Source organism: Leopardus geoffroyi, chromosome B4 (genome assembly GCF_018350155.1).
Source record: "Leopardus geoffroyi isolate Oge1 chromosome B4, O.geoffroyi_Oge1_pat1.0, whole genome shotgun sequence".
NCBI classification, from domain to species: domain Eukaryota; kingdom Metazoa; phylum Chordata; class Mammalia; order Carnivora; family Felidae; genus Leopardus; species Leopardus geoffroyi.
The window spans coordinates 104,370,578-104,385,881 of record NC_059341.1 but is presented as its reverse complement, the minus strand read 5'-3'; the positions used below and the strand labels follow the sequence as shown (position 1 = coordinate 104,385,881).

Genomic DNA, 15,304 nt, shown 5'->3' with positions numbered 1-15,304 from the left:
ATCTTAATGAACCTTTCCAAGTTTTAGAAAATGTTGAGAGTGAATTTTTAATTTATAAATTTCAATCGCCATTAATTGTTCTAACACTTACATGTACTTCTTCAATGATATCCTATTACTTATCCACAACATTTACTATAATGATTTCAAAGGTGTCTTAAGTTTTGTCTTTTCCTATTGTTTTTATTTGTTTTAGCCTTTAAAAAGTATTCCTTCAGATCCTTCTTCATTGTTTTATCAAATCACCAACAATTTTTCTTTGGTCCCTAATATAAATTTAAACAATTATCCTAATCAATCCTTGAAAAGTTAAAAATATAACTACCATATGATCTAGCAAGTCTACTTCTAGGAATGTCCAAAGGAGATGAAAACACTAACTCAAAAAGGCATCTGCACCCCTATGTTCATGGCAGCATTATTTATAATAGCCAAGACATGGAAACAACCTAAATGCCCAGCAGAGGGTGAATGGGTAAAGAAGTTGTGGTATGCATATATATATATATATATATATATATATATATATATATATACATATATATATGTATATATATATATATCCATAAAAAAGAGAAATTCTACCATTTGTAACAACATGGATGGGTTGGAAGGCATTATGCAAAGTGAAATAAGTCAGAGAAAGAAAAATAGTATATGATCTCACTTATATGTGGAATCTAAAAAACAAACAAACACGAATCCATAGAGAAAGAGATCAGATTTGTGGTCACCAGGGACAAAGGGTGGAGGGGAGGGAGAATTGGAGGAAGGTGGTCAAAAGATGCAAACTTCCAGTAATAAGATAAATAAGTACTAGGGACCTAACGCACAACACAATAACTATGGCTAACACTGCTATATGGTATATTTGAAAGCTGTTAAGAAGATAGATCCTAAGAGTTCTCATAACAAGGAGAATATTTTTTTCTTTTTATTGTATTTATATGAAATATATATATATATATACAATTTTATTGTATCTCTATGAAAAAATATATATATTGTGGTAATTATTTCATAATATCTGCAAATCAAACCATCATGCTGTAGAACTTCAACTTATACAGTGAGCCATGTCCGTTATTTCTCAATAAACTTGTAAAAAATGTTAAAAAAATATTATCCTAACCAATAGCTAGTACTATACAGCTGACTCTAAAACCTCACCTTATAAGGTAAACATACCACTTGAATAAGTGGTGTAATATAGTTCTTATTTAATTAGAAAAACAATCAGTAAGTGATATCTAAGTACTTTCTCAGTATATTTCCTCATATCTGTAAAGATAAACAGGTTTAATAGGAGCTTAGCTATTTAAAGGGCAGCTCTTTGGAGGCATCCCTTCCTTTTTCATCCCAGGATGTCCAGTGTCTACAACAGTGCCTGGCACTTGATAGGCGCCTGACTGATCCTTCTTTTACTCAAACAAGATAAAATGGACTTCCAAATAGATAAGGAAAAGCAACATTCTTCCTGACATAAAAGAGCTGTGAGAAGATTCCCAAGGAGGCAAGAGGTGTATTTTCATTATTATGAAGTCTTTCGACATTAGCACTTTTGAAAACAAAATTCTTGACAGATGTTTTTTCTTGTCTACCACATATCTTAGATTCTAGCCATGGGCATAAGATTAGCTACCTCGGGCAAGAGGGCAGAAGGAGTAGATAGAGAAGCTGAAGAAATTGCTGACAGCTGTTTGAAGAGGTGGACACAGACTCTCAGTGAGAATTTAATGAAGAGGACACAGATGACATAATATCTAAAAAGAAGCACTTCTAGCCTGAACTATTATTAGCTAGCAAGGCAGGTTAGCACTGAAGTTCTTCAGTTAAGGGTTAGAAGGGAACTACAGAAAACTAAATTTGGAAGAAGACTACATCTACTTTAACAAATATGATTTATGAAGAGGTGTTCTATAAAGGTTCTGATGAATCCAAACTAATTATGTTTACCTCTATCAAAGTAAGAGCTCTGACTAAGCTGGATACTACTGGCTAATTCTTAGAGAGGACATTTGGTGCTGGAGGAGAAACAGTGAGGATTCTATAAAAAATGGAAGTATTCTTCTCTGAGGCATTAATGGCATAGAGCAAAAAAAGTAAAAGAATTCTGTTTAATGATGTCAAAAAAGGATATTTGGCAGGGGGCAGGGTTGCTCAACCAGGCCCCTTGTGAGTCTAGAATGCTGAGGGGTCAGCTTTGAGTGCTGGTTGGAAATGGATATTTTATGTGTGATGTGATCACTTAAACCTTTAGCTCGACAGAATCTTACTTTGACAACTGAATCTGACCATGCAGGTCCTTTGAGGAAAACGTATTTTTATAAAACTATTTTAATTCTGTCAGTGGGAACTTGGCAATTAGTTTATATGAAGTAAAACAAGGTTACCTATGATTCCAAAATGCTGAATATGATTAGAGTAGAAATAGTCCTGGATTCCACTGTTTTAATCATGCTGAGTACTATTCATGATCAATGAGAATGTCAGAAGCCTTGGCCCCATCCAGGCTTGTGGTTCATGGGGACTGATTCCTCTGTAATAGATTTGGGATTTTGAAATCAAATGCATTTTTGTTCTTTGCCTCCATTCATATTCTTTGCCTGAACAAACTGGTTATCTCTGGGGCACTCGATCAGTTGCTGGAGTCCCTGGTAATACTGACATTTTGCTATGCTACCCTCAGAATGCATAAAGCAAGTTTTGTGCTAGCCTACAAATGGCATTTCCAAGCATCAGAGGAGTGCCTGAAAGCATGCACAGTTGGCTACCCATTGGTTAGGGCTGAAGTACAGATTCCATGAAATGTGCCACTCTGTGTATGCCCCAGAGGCACAGAATGGAAAATTTCATCGTCTTGGTCTTTACAGATTGCCACCTGCAGTAGTCGAAATGAGCTTGTGTGAAGTGTGGACCCAGACTCCATCTGTCAGATGGAGAACTCAGCTTTGTATCATGGCAATAATAACACAAGATGCATGTGCAGAAATCTAGGTGAAAACCTATTTTACTATCAAAGCTAACACAACATGAGAACACAGCAAATTCTCAGGACATGCACATTACGAGTCAATGTGCATTTTGATAAGGTTAACTTTACCATATCAATAGCATGCAAATTATAGAGGATATATTGTACCTAGAAAGCATAGGGCTTTTTTTTCCTTTGGCTTTGGAAAAAATAGCACATTAAACAACAAAATGCTCAGTATAATACATTTAAAAATATAGAGCACACCAGCTGACAAGATGAAAACAATCACAACAGAGCTCTGCACCACCATAGTAACTTACTGGATGACAAAAATCTCCTTGCGTCTAAAGAAAAATGAAGAATATCTGGAAGTAAACATTCATTGTTTATTTAGTACACGAACACACTGGATTAGTTTTTGCTGCCACCAGCACATGAGCATTAACTGTCTTGAGCTTCATTCCACTTCAGGACATCCCTTGTCCTGAATTCACATGGTCAGACATTTCTTATCTGGATTCATGTATTTTTGCCATTGTTTGCAAAATGGTTTCAGATAGAAGAAAAATTAATGACCAGAGTCTGTCAAAGAACTGATGGCAATTAAAATGCTAACAATTTTACATAGAGTTTCATATATCAGTCAGATATTATGTATTCTTATTGAAGGACAGTAAGACTTGGACTATTAAAGATTTTTTAGCTTCTGCAAGTTTGAACCTAGACTAAAATGCCATCACTCCTTTGCCCTTTATCACTAACGGACAAATAATTTGAAAGAAGCAGGTCTTCCCTTAGAATCATTTCTCTGCATAGGAAAACTGCTTGAAGAAGGATACCATGGGGCCTTGTTTTTTTAATAGGGGTAATATTGATCTCATCTAGTACGCTTCAGAGTACACACACACACACACACAGGCGTACCTTGATAACCTCCAAATCAAACAAACCCAGGCTAGCATCATAGCTCTCTTATTTACTAGATCTATGACTTTGGACAGTTACTTAAATTCTCTAAATATCTTTTGTTTTTCATTTGTAAAATGGGATTAAAAGTACCCACCACAAAGGAAAGAGTTAAGTGAGATCATTACACACAGAATTTAACACATAGGAATTGCTCATAAACAGTAGCCATTATTATGTTAGCAAACCCTCTGTGTGAAAGTAGGTTGAAGTGATAATTTGTATAAAGATTGTAAATAACAATACAATTCCAAATGTATTCTGATTTACAGTTTACAAAGCACATTCATAGAATTCTTTTAAATGGTAAGCTTCCTGAAGACATATACATTTAACAAAAATTCAACGCATACTTTTAAAGTTATGGAAGAAAGAAAGATACTCTTAAAGTAGCAATTCAGTTGTTCGCTTTATTTTGTTAGAATTTTAATTCCACTCATGATTGGGCCTTGAGTCTAATTAATGCACCATTACATTCCCTCAAGTAAAACAAGCAAGATAATTAATATGGAATGATGCACACAATTGGGGGGGAACAGTTGAGGCTTGGAAGAAATTGAGTGTCAATAAAATACTTGTGAACATTCTGGTGGGTTGTTTAATTTTAAGTGTTATAACCCTCTTGGAAAAGGAGTTTGTATTGCAGTGAAATTAGTTAAAGTAAGTCACAGGACCAGCTGGTCTCTGCAATCTTGAAGATTCAGGTCTGCTTCACCTGAATGTTTGCTGATCTTGCCAATATCTCCTCTGAGAAACTTTTCTCACCTTCACGGGCTAAATGGCTGTGTTTCAAAGGAGCCATCACAAAATGTTTTGTTCATTTGCTTACAAATAACAAACCCCGAGGGTCATTTTCTAATCTGGTAAATATGGAATAGATGAGCCCAAAATATTAGATACTCTTCCTAAGAAATACATCTAGCATCGTCTCAACTTAAATATAAAATGTGCATGAGGAAATGATATAATTATCATTCCAAATAGGAATTTAAAACATTATCTTGGCCTATCCTGAATGTTCTCATGGAGTTACAGAGTACCAAATCATTTTTTGAGTTTCATTTTCCTTCACAAAGAAAAAGTATAATGTGCCAGAATTCTTCTTCAGATTCTTTGTGCAACAATGTAGAATATAACTAAATAATGAGAGTTTGCATATACAAAAATTACAGGATGAATCTCAACATGTAAATACATATGCAGGCATGTATCATAAAATAAATACATATGCAGGCATGTGTCATAAAATAAATACTTTCTTAACTACAAAAAAGTCCTTGACAAGATTTAGTACAAGCATCATAATGACCTTTTGTCAACTAGATAATCCCTAAACTTAATATTTTGATTAGATATTCTTCTTTTATCATTTCTCTTATGGACATGTCAAGACATATGACACTGAGGAAAACTGCTTGTCCAGCCAGCTAGAAGAGAGTGGGCAGGTTGGAGGGGAAAGACTATGTCTAAGCCAAAAGTAGAAACAGCATATGTTAGCTGGGTAGATTTAAAGGAAATCATCTAAGTTCTTTGCTGCAAATAACACAGACATATGACATAAGTTATTCAACAATTTACAAATGAACTCAAACGCTCTGATTCTTTAGTCTCAGAATATACTGTCTCTTTGGCTCTACTCTCATGACCTGTATGACTTTGAATAGATTTAGATCTTCCAGCACCTCAAAGACAAGTGAAGAGCTTTAGAGCTTCACAGAAGGACGGTCCCTTGTATATGTACACATGACTAATTATAGATTTGTTAGTTACCATTTTTTTAGACTTCATATCTAATGTATTAGTGATCTTATTAAATGAAAAACCTTCAATAAATAGTAAAGCTGGAGACAGATCTCTGTAATGAAGAGTTAATACTCAAACAACTTGCTAGCTATTTTAATAAATTTCTGTAATAAATCAAGCAAAGGATATTATTATGTGCCATTGAAATTACAAATAAGAATGTTTTATAGTCAGTAATGCTAGAATCGTAACAAAAAATGAGAAAGGAAAAAGCACAGAAACTAAAGTTTCCAACTATGCTATTACTGGGGGCAATATATGAATTTTCTATGTGCAAAAGTAAATAAAAATTATTTGAAATATACTTGAAAGACACTTCTACATCAATTTACAAATAAAGCCACATATATGTAAATAAACATGGGAACAGGAAAACAAATAATTAGGAGTCAAGGTTAAGTAAGGCGGCCCCTAATTTATAAAAACCCAATAATAAACAATCTATGCAGTCCTTATCCACCTTTCCCTTTAGCTGCCATGACAAACCCTGTTAAGAAAAAAAAAATCCTACAGCATTTAGATAATAGCTGTGTTCAGAAGTGCAGGAAAGGGCAAGCTGTAAAAACACACAGAGCTTAGGGGATCTAACCTCACCATAGCCTGCCTAGAATGGTAACCTCCTTGATCAAGAATACGTTAATACTGACTGACTTTTTTCACTTTATTATGTCATATCTCCTAAAGATCTACATCCTAAGGACTATTGGGAGATCAATGAAGATTCTTTTAAAAAAAGGCCCTAGAAGTGTTCAGATACTTAGAAGTTCACATTTTATTATGAACAGACTCAACTAAATTGTTTAAACAACTAAAATTAATTGCACTGAGAGAGTTGATGTTTTATCCCTGGTACTTTTGGGTGTAGAAGAGAATGAGGTCTGTAGAGGGGACACAAAAATTTGAGAAAGTGGTACAGAAAGGGAGTTGAGGAAATACTATAGAAATTCAGTTGGCTCCAGAGGGAAAGGAGAAGAAATTTCTTTTTACCATGAAGGATGACTCTTTTAGCACCGAGATATAGCCTAATATTGGAATGCTCTATTACTCCTATGATGTGGCTTAACTTTGGCAGATTACCCTGAGGACCTCTTGATCTTTTATATGTAACATTTCTTATGTGGAAAACTATGTCCTAGGTAATATATAACCATCTTACACATGTTCTTTGGAGCACTATCCATTTTGTTGCATCCATAGATACAACCTTTGTTAGAATATAAACAAAGGTAAATACCTAAATATAAAGAAGTGAGTTTTTCTCTTTAACAAATCAGATTTTCTTCTAATTTAGTGATAATACTGAATAGCTTTCATCTTGCAGTATTTGGAAGGGCCCTGCTTATCACATGGCACTTCCCACTATAGCACATATTAGATATTTTTAGACATGCTGGAAATATTCTTTCAAAGTCAATCTATTTGGTAAAGACCGGCTTTGCTAAATGACAACTATAAACAATTCCTTTCTGAGCTCAAAAACTTTGATGACATATTTCAACAGTTAATAATAGTTTTTTTAAAGTACAGAAGTGTTGTGCATGTACTTTGGAACAACTATAATGTGCTTACATACATCACAAAATATTGGATCTAAACTTATTATAATAACCTGATGACAGTTTTTATTAAGAATTTGATGAATTATCTTAATAGACACATTTTTCAAATGTGCCAACATTTAGAATATTTTTTAATGATTTTAAAAGGATTTAAAATACTCTAAAATTAAACACTTTAGTATTTCCAATACATACCGATGGCACACTTTTTCTTCCAAAGATAATTTTTACTTTGTATTTAATTTTTAAATACTAAGCGATTTAAAATATAAAGTATTAATACACAAGTTGGACTTTTAATGTAATTTTACACTAAAAAAAAAGAGCTATGAGAAAGACTTTTATAAATATGATAGAAATAGTATCAAGTAGTTACAAATTTATTTAAAACTGTGATTAAAAATATGGATACCTCCAGAAAACCCATAAAAAGAAATCATATGAAGTAAATTATTAAACATAATTTTAAAGGCTTAATGTGTAAAAATATTTGTTTCAGGACAAAAAAAAAAAGAAAGAAAAAGAAAGCTTGGTTGAATATTATAGTCCAAGGTTCATATTGAACTCAAAGCATAAGGAAGATTAAGTGATTCTCCGAACACCAGTGAGAAGTGTGCAGAAGATGGAGGTCACCCTTTGAAAGAAGATCTCTATGACCTGTGTAAATAGGAGCCCCACAAACACTTCCAACAAGCATAGGTCAGAATAGGGTCATGGCTCCAGGCCCTCTGAACCACTGTTCGCCAAGAGGAGTGTGCTCACCGCGTTAATCTCTCGCCCTTCAGTTCCAGGTCTGCCACTGTGATGAGCTGATCCAGCTTGAATTTAGTGTCAATAATTTCTGCATCCCGAGGAGAATATGTGCCACCTTCTTTCTGCTTCTGTCGAATTCTAAAATAAGTATAGTACAGTCCAAAAAGGAAGTATCATAAAAAGCATATAAACTTAGGTTTTGTTTTCTTTTTAAGATATTAGTCAAATAATTTCTTTGTTGGGGTCATTTCTCTGAATATGTTGCAAATTTATACCTACTCAACTTCTTTTTCTTGCTTTAATTCCATAAACCTATTCTACCATATTCCTTTAACATGTTGCTTTGGTGAAATTTCAAATTTTGATGAGCATTAGTTGATCAAGGCTTTGGTCGTTGGCAAATTTCAAATATAGAGCAAATGAAACCAATGCTGTGTGCTTGTTTTTCCTCTTTCTAGCTGTCTCACAGATTTGTCATAAAAAGAAAGTGTGCCAAAGTGGAAATAGCTCATTGCTATCATCACCAATACTAAAAGACAATGCCCCATTGTTTTTATATATGTGAAACATTTCTACATGCAGGAAAATGCATGGAAATATGTTTTGAATTGTCTCATTGGCTTTTTACACAAATATTGCAAAGCATATATTTGTTATCTTTACATTTAGAAAACTCAGGTTCAAAAATAAAAGTCACATGAATCTGAGAATCTAATCAAGGCCCTATCATTTTACACCCTTTACATGCTTATCCTTCTTTGACACAGTATGGTGTGTTACTAGTGATACTATTATATCTATCACATTTCAAACATTTTTTTATTATGTGTTATGTATTAAGGATGGCATAGAAAGTATAAAATATGGTTCTTATGCTCAAGAACATTACAATTTAGTTGAGAGGCAAGATCCAAGTGTAGAAAAAGCGTAAAAAGAAAAAATCCAAATTACAATTCATATGACAACTATTAGTATTGTTAGGAAGTAAAAAAGTGAGATTTGATTTGAATGCTCCAGAATGAGAAGGAGGAGGAAGCACATTTCTGGTTGATGGAACAAAGGCAGAGTTCTATAAAAGCCTAAGGAATGTTCTGGTGAGAACAGACCTAGTTGGCCAAAGAGAAGTATGTTGGGAATTTGTAGAGAGTAAGTAAGAGGGGAGTATTTCTTGCCCACATAAGGAGTTCATCCTGTAAGGAAATGAAAAATCAGAGATTTTAGAGCAAGGAAACAATATGAATATGACCAAGGCATGTCCTTGAGGGGTATGCCTTGGCCATATTCATATTGGAAGGAAGATATCTTATACAAATTATATGTCTCTAAAACTAGAATAATGACTTTCTCTCACCATCTTCTGGCTGACTCTGAGAACAGTATGCAGTGTAAGAAAAAAAAATTTTTTTTCAAGAGTTCTTCAAATTAGCCATCAAAATGATGATTTGAGAGGTTCAAGGTGAAACAGATGATGGGCATTCAGAATACAGGACAACATTCTTCAGGTAAAATAAAAACAGGGCCTATTAAGCTACTTAGGAAATTAGTGTCATGGTTATTTTTGCAAATGTAAGGGCCCTTTAACTCAGCAATCTACTTTATGGCTGGATTTTAGGACCATAACTAAGATTTCCCCTGAGGCCCTGCAAATGGCAAGGGAATTAGGAGGCTAATACTGAGAATTTAAAGGGGCCCTTGGAAAATGTAGCACAGACTCATTGGTAAAGTAAACAGGAAAAAGGGGCTCACCATGTAAGGAAGATGGACGTCTTTAAATGTCATGATCTCAAAAGAGATCATGTAAAAATGATCTCTTCTGTATAGTTTAAAAGTTAGATTTGATTGAAATATATTTCATTAAATCTATCATAGTTATAAATCATTTTTAAATATACAAAAGTCCTGGCACTTTCTGCTTTTTTTGTTATCACTTTATTGTCTCTTACTTTTAAACCTGCCTTTCTTTGTCCTGCTTTGTGATATCGAAGCTAGGCTCCACACCCTAATACATCCCCTTTGCCAGCCGGTGGGATGTTAAGTTTTATCAATCGAGAATACTAGAGTGACCTTCAAGGCAAGAGGGACAGGGAGATACTTCCCTGGTGTGTTCCAGGTCTGCATTATCATTATTCATTGTGGAAGCCCAGCAGCCCACCTCTGTGAGTGCTAGCTGCCTCCTAAGTGCAGACTCTTCCCATTGGTAAATGATTCCAAGTAGCTCAGCCACCCACATCATCCAGCAAGAGTGAGTTGTTTCTACAGACCAATTCCAGCCTGTCTACTCTCCATCAATGATCATTAGCTTCAGTAGAACAGCTCCAGCCCCTCCCTCTGTCATATTTCTCTGCCCACTGATAGGTGATAGGCTGTATGTGCCTGTGGTAGACATTGCATGTCAAACTTTGGAGTGAGACTTCTTCTAATTCTTAGTTCTTTTACTGTCCATTCTTCCTCAGCCTTGAGAGAGCAGCTGCTTTGTTGTACTTGTTATTTCTGAAGCCTTTAGAGTTCTTTTACCCCTTATGATAATTAACTACTTCTACAAGTTAGCAATTTTTTTTATTAAATATTCCCCATTCTAGTAACTATTGGGGCTTCTGTCTCCTGATTGGACTATGACTGAATAATGTCCATAAGCATCTTAGGAATGAGAGTACAAATAAATCTTACCTTGCAAATGCAAAAATAGCTGTTCCAAGAAGAATAATTGAAAGGATGCACAAAGTGACTGAAAGAATAATTTCTACAGTTCTTTCTGAAAGTCCTTCACCTGAAGAGCAAGAAGTATAACATTATTATTAATTATAATTATGAAATATTATTTGGGTCTCAAAACACAGAAATATATTTTCTTGGAATGTTTCTCAAGAATGCTAATAAAGTGTACAACTGTGATTGTTCCACTTCTTCTCCCAGATCTTCTAAATCTTGGGCTCAGCCCTCGGACCTCTTCTTTTTTCTATCTAAACTTACCACCTTAGTGAGCCCATTGCTGCCTCACGGTTTTAATTTTCATCTATATGATGATGACTACTTAATTGCTATCTGTTGAACTCCAGACATGAATATGCAATTGCCAATATACATCTTTAGAAATGTAATTAAAACTTCAAAATCAATATTCAAAGCTGAACTCCTATAATTCCTTCCTTTTAACTGCAATCTTTCTACCTCTTAGTTGATGGCAACCTCAATGATCTAGTTGCTCAGTCCAAAAACTTTGTAGTTATCCTTGACTCTTCCTCTCATAGAACATATCCACAATATCTGAGGAAATCTTGTTGCTTGTACCTTCAAAACACATACACTTTTCATTAAAAGAAATAAGGGGCTGGGGTGCTTGGGTGGCTCAGTTGGTTAAGCGTCTAACTTCAGCTCAGGCCATGATCTCATGGTTCGTGAGTTCAAGCCCTGCATCAGGCTCTGTATTGATGGCTCAAGGCCTGGAGACTGCTTTAGAGTCTGTGTCTCCCTCTCTTTCTGCTGCTCCCTCCACTGGCACTCTGTCTCACTCTATCAAAAAAAAAAAAAAAAAAAAAAACATTAAAAAAAAAGAAATGAGGGGAAGTTGGAGAGGTAGAAATCCCAAAGTGTGGTTAGAAAACAAAAGGAATTTGGGACATCTAGTGGGGCAAGAAAGCTAAGAAGCTATCAAAGGCTAATGGTACGGAAAGAATGAAAGATCATCTTGCAGAAGTTCCTACTGGCCAAAGAAGAAACAATTTAAATTTTATAATGAATAAAAGCTGAAATTGGTGGAAATAGATTCAATATATAAAAATCCACAAGTTCTAATATTATTCAATGAAAGAGAAATAAAAAATATACAAAAATCTTTTAACTTGTAAACACTGGTTATAGCTAGACTACCATTTCCATACTTTAAAAGGAAAAATTAAGCATTTTCCCCCTAACTTTCTCAGATGGACTGTATTTTATGAATTTTAAAAAAAGTTCTAGTTAAGGCAATAAGGCTCCTCTTTACAAGAGAGTTCAGTTTAATAAATGTGGAAGGAATAATATAATTAGAAATTAGTTTTTCACTCCTAATAAAATAATTGATTTAGGTAACAATCATAAATGTATCCTTAATGAGTAGGAGGAAGGTTGTTAGGGAACTGGATATGAACAGGATGCTGAACTATCATCCTACAGACTATTTGCTAGTTATAACAAAGGGGAAAAATAACTTTCCAATGAAGGATCATGTTGTCACTACAACTAAACTCACTGATCAATTCTAACGTCATTGAAATGAGACAACCAGATATTATACACCTCCTGAAGAGAGGTATTTGAATCTAGGCAGAAACACCTGCAAAATGTCCTTGCCAAAAATGTTAATTGTGAATATTCAAACTTTTAGATTTTATTTCTAATTTATAAGAAAGTAGAGGAAGGAGGAAAAAATTAAATCACACCAAGAGAAAGCAATCAGACAAATTCAGAATATGGGACCTCCTTTAGAGCAATCTATCTGGTTGCCTTAATGCGTCTGTGACATGGGGGAAAAAGAGGAAGAAGAAAAGAGATTAAGAGACACAACAATAGAAAATAACGTATGAACCTCTTTTTGAATCCTGATTCAAACATAGTATGAGAAAAAAATCTGAGGATGATGTGAAAGTGCATATCGTATTATATAATATCAAGGATTTATCATTTTTTATTTAGCTGTGACAATATAATAGAAATATACTTATTAGGGAAACATAATAAATAGTGGAACATCATGTTTTCTGTAATTTACTTTAAAATACTAAAAATTAAAAAGCAAATGCATAAATAAAACAAATATGACAAAATGTTAAAAATTATTACATTCAAATAGTGAGTATTTGGGGGTTCATTATACTGTTCAAAACTTTGTGTAGCTGTATTCATCTCTCATCCCCTTTGCTGCTTGTATTCTGAGCCAGATCAGCATCTTGTTTTGCATACATTATTGTATAGACACCTAACAAGCCTTCTTGTATCCATCCTTGTTCTCTTCCCATCTATTTTCAGTATAGAAGGAATAGTAATCCTTTTAAACATTACCTTTCTACCTAAAATCCTCCTCATCTCTCACAAGGAAAAGCCACAGTCCTTCCAGTGGCCTCTGTGATCTGGTCCTTCCTTCATTAACTCCCTGATTCCCTGTTATCATTCTGACTTCCACTTCCATCTCCACCTTAACTCCACTGAAGCCAAACTGGTCTACTTACCGTTCTTGGAACATACCAGGTCAGAGGGTTTTTGTACCAGCTTACTCCTGTGCTTGGAAAGATATTTCCCTTGCATATCTGAGTACCCATTCATAAGCTTCAGAGGTTTGCTCAAATATCACCATCTCAAAGAAGCCTACACTGACTGCTTCCTTTGTACTGAATGGATGTGTCCCCCAAAATTCATATGTTGAAGCCCTAACCTCTCAGTGTGACTGTACTTGGAGTAAGGAAGTAATTAACATTAAATGAGGCCATAAGGGTTGGGCCCTAATCCAATAAACCTAGTGTTCTTATAAGAAAGGACACCAGAAAGCTAGCTCTCTCCCTCTGTGCGCATGTACTGGAGAAAAGCCATATGAAAACAACAAGAAGGAGGCCTCCTGCCAGCCAGGAAGAGAGCTCCCACCACATAACAAATTGATTGGAACTCAGTTCTTAGATTTCTAGCGCCTGTGAGAAAGATTTCTGTTGTTTAAGCCTATGGTATTTTGTTGTGGTAGCCTAAGCAGACTAAGACATCATCATATTTAAAATGGAAACTTACAACTTCCTCACTTCAGCCTTTCCCCTTCTATATCCTCTGTACTCTGTTCTACTTTTTCTTTTCTCCATTGCCCTCATCACACTTTAATATATCTTATAATACATTTATTTATTATCCTCATGGTTCATTATCTGTCCATAATGTAAAGTTCCCTAAGGACAGGAGTCTTTGTTTTATTCAAAACTGTATTCCAAGTTCTGAGACTAGTACCAGATACCTAGTAAATGCTCAATAAATACTTGATAAATTTACTTATGAATATAAATATTGGTTTTGAAATAGATACTGAAAATTTTCAGTTTGAAGATCAGCATTGAACCAAATAAGAACATACAAGGTATTTATCATTTACTTTTAAGTAATTATTAATTATAATTATAACCAACTTTAAGTTATATGAGTTATAATTTATAATTTTACTGTAAAAAGTATTAAAGTTAAGTGACAAAATAAAATAGGTTAGCTATCTGTATAGTATGCAAGGATTAGTGTTTCACCTTTTTTCCCTGGACTGGTGCTTATAAAATGTTAACAACAGGAAAGGGTTCCTGTGGCTATTTTGCATGGTAGATTCGAATGAACACTGAATCTTAAAAACAGTTACCAGAGTTTCATGGTCATCTAGCATCTCCAGCTAAGTTTAGGAGACTGTAAAGCAGCATGTAGCTCATAAAGTATTTTAGATACCTCTTTTTAATATATTAACATATGAATGGCTTGTTTTTATGAATTTTCACATTCTGACTCTAATTGAATATGCTTGGGAAACGAAACATATGAAGATGAACAAAGAATAATCTGTATCAGGTAATACTGAATCACTGGTCCTCAGAACCCAGTGGGGGAAAAAAATGATTTCATAGACCACAAAGAAGTGTTTGAGATTGGATTACCATTTCAAAGCACTAGCCAAGTGAAGTGAGGAAATGACATATAATGTATTAATAAACAATATGTAATCCTTTGGGCACATGTATTACAAATGTACTAGTAGGAAAGGACAAAGTGTACCATGGCTGTCCAGTACAAACTCTGATTCACTGCTATGCATATACCTACAGAACATTACTGCACAAAATGAAGGCACGTCTCCAGATCCTGCCACAGAAAATTGAATTCTTCTCGTGAAAATATAAACATGATTCTTTTTGTAATAAGCAGAAGTCATTTCCTGACTAGACTTAAAATCCTACAAAAGTTCACCTTAAACTGTTTTATCTGCATAATAAAATGTACTGCTGTAAGTAAGCAATCATAATTATAAATCACTATTTTTCATAAGTATTTTTGATTGAAATTATCATTATTTAAACTCAGCTGATAGATCTGACTTAAGCCAGTTTTATAACTCTAAGAAGAAGCTTGAATTACATGAGTTCTAAAGCTCATAGGACATATCTTCCTCTTGATATAGAGGTATGTCATGTGAAAGATCTTAAAATTATTATTAATCTTAAAAGAAAATAAATTCTTAGAACTTAAGTATAAGGATCTC

The 15,304-nt window shown here is 34.3% G+C and overlaps 1 protein-coding gene and 1 long non-coding RNA gene across 9 annotated transcripts in view; one reads left to right on the top strand and one right to left on the bottom strand.

Moving 5' to 3' along the window:
• Window positions 1-15,304, bottom strand: part of PTPRQ (protein tyrosine phosphatase receptor type Q) — a 199,425-nt gene that overhangs the window by 38,301 nt on the left and 145,820 nt on the right. For all 5 annotated transcript variants that reach the window (XM_045462798.1, XM_045462800.1, XM_045462799.1 and 2 more), the window contains 2 exons: window positions 10,726-10,825; window positions 8,068-8,196 (listed from right to left, as the gene is read on the bottom strand). In XM_045462798.1, the coding sequence (XP_045318754.1) occupies window positions 8,068-8,196; window positions 10,726-10,825 (229 nt within the window). The remainder of the gene's footprint in view (window positions 1-8,067; window positions 8,197-10,725; window positions 10,826-15,304) is intronic.
• The window catches only part of LOC123590042, a 168,187-nt gene that overhangs the window by 62,313 nt on the left and 90,570 nt on the right, over window positions 1-15,304 (top strand). The gene's annotated exons all lie outside the window — the stretch shown is intronic.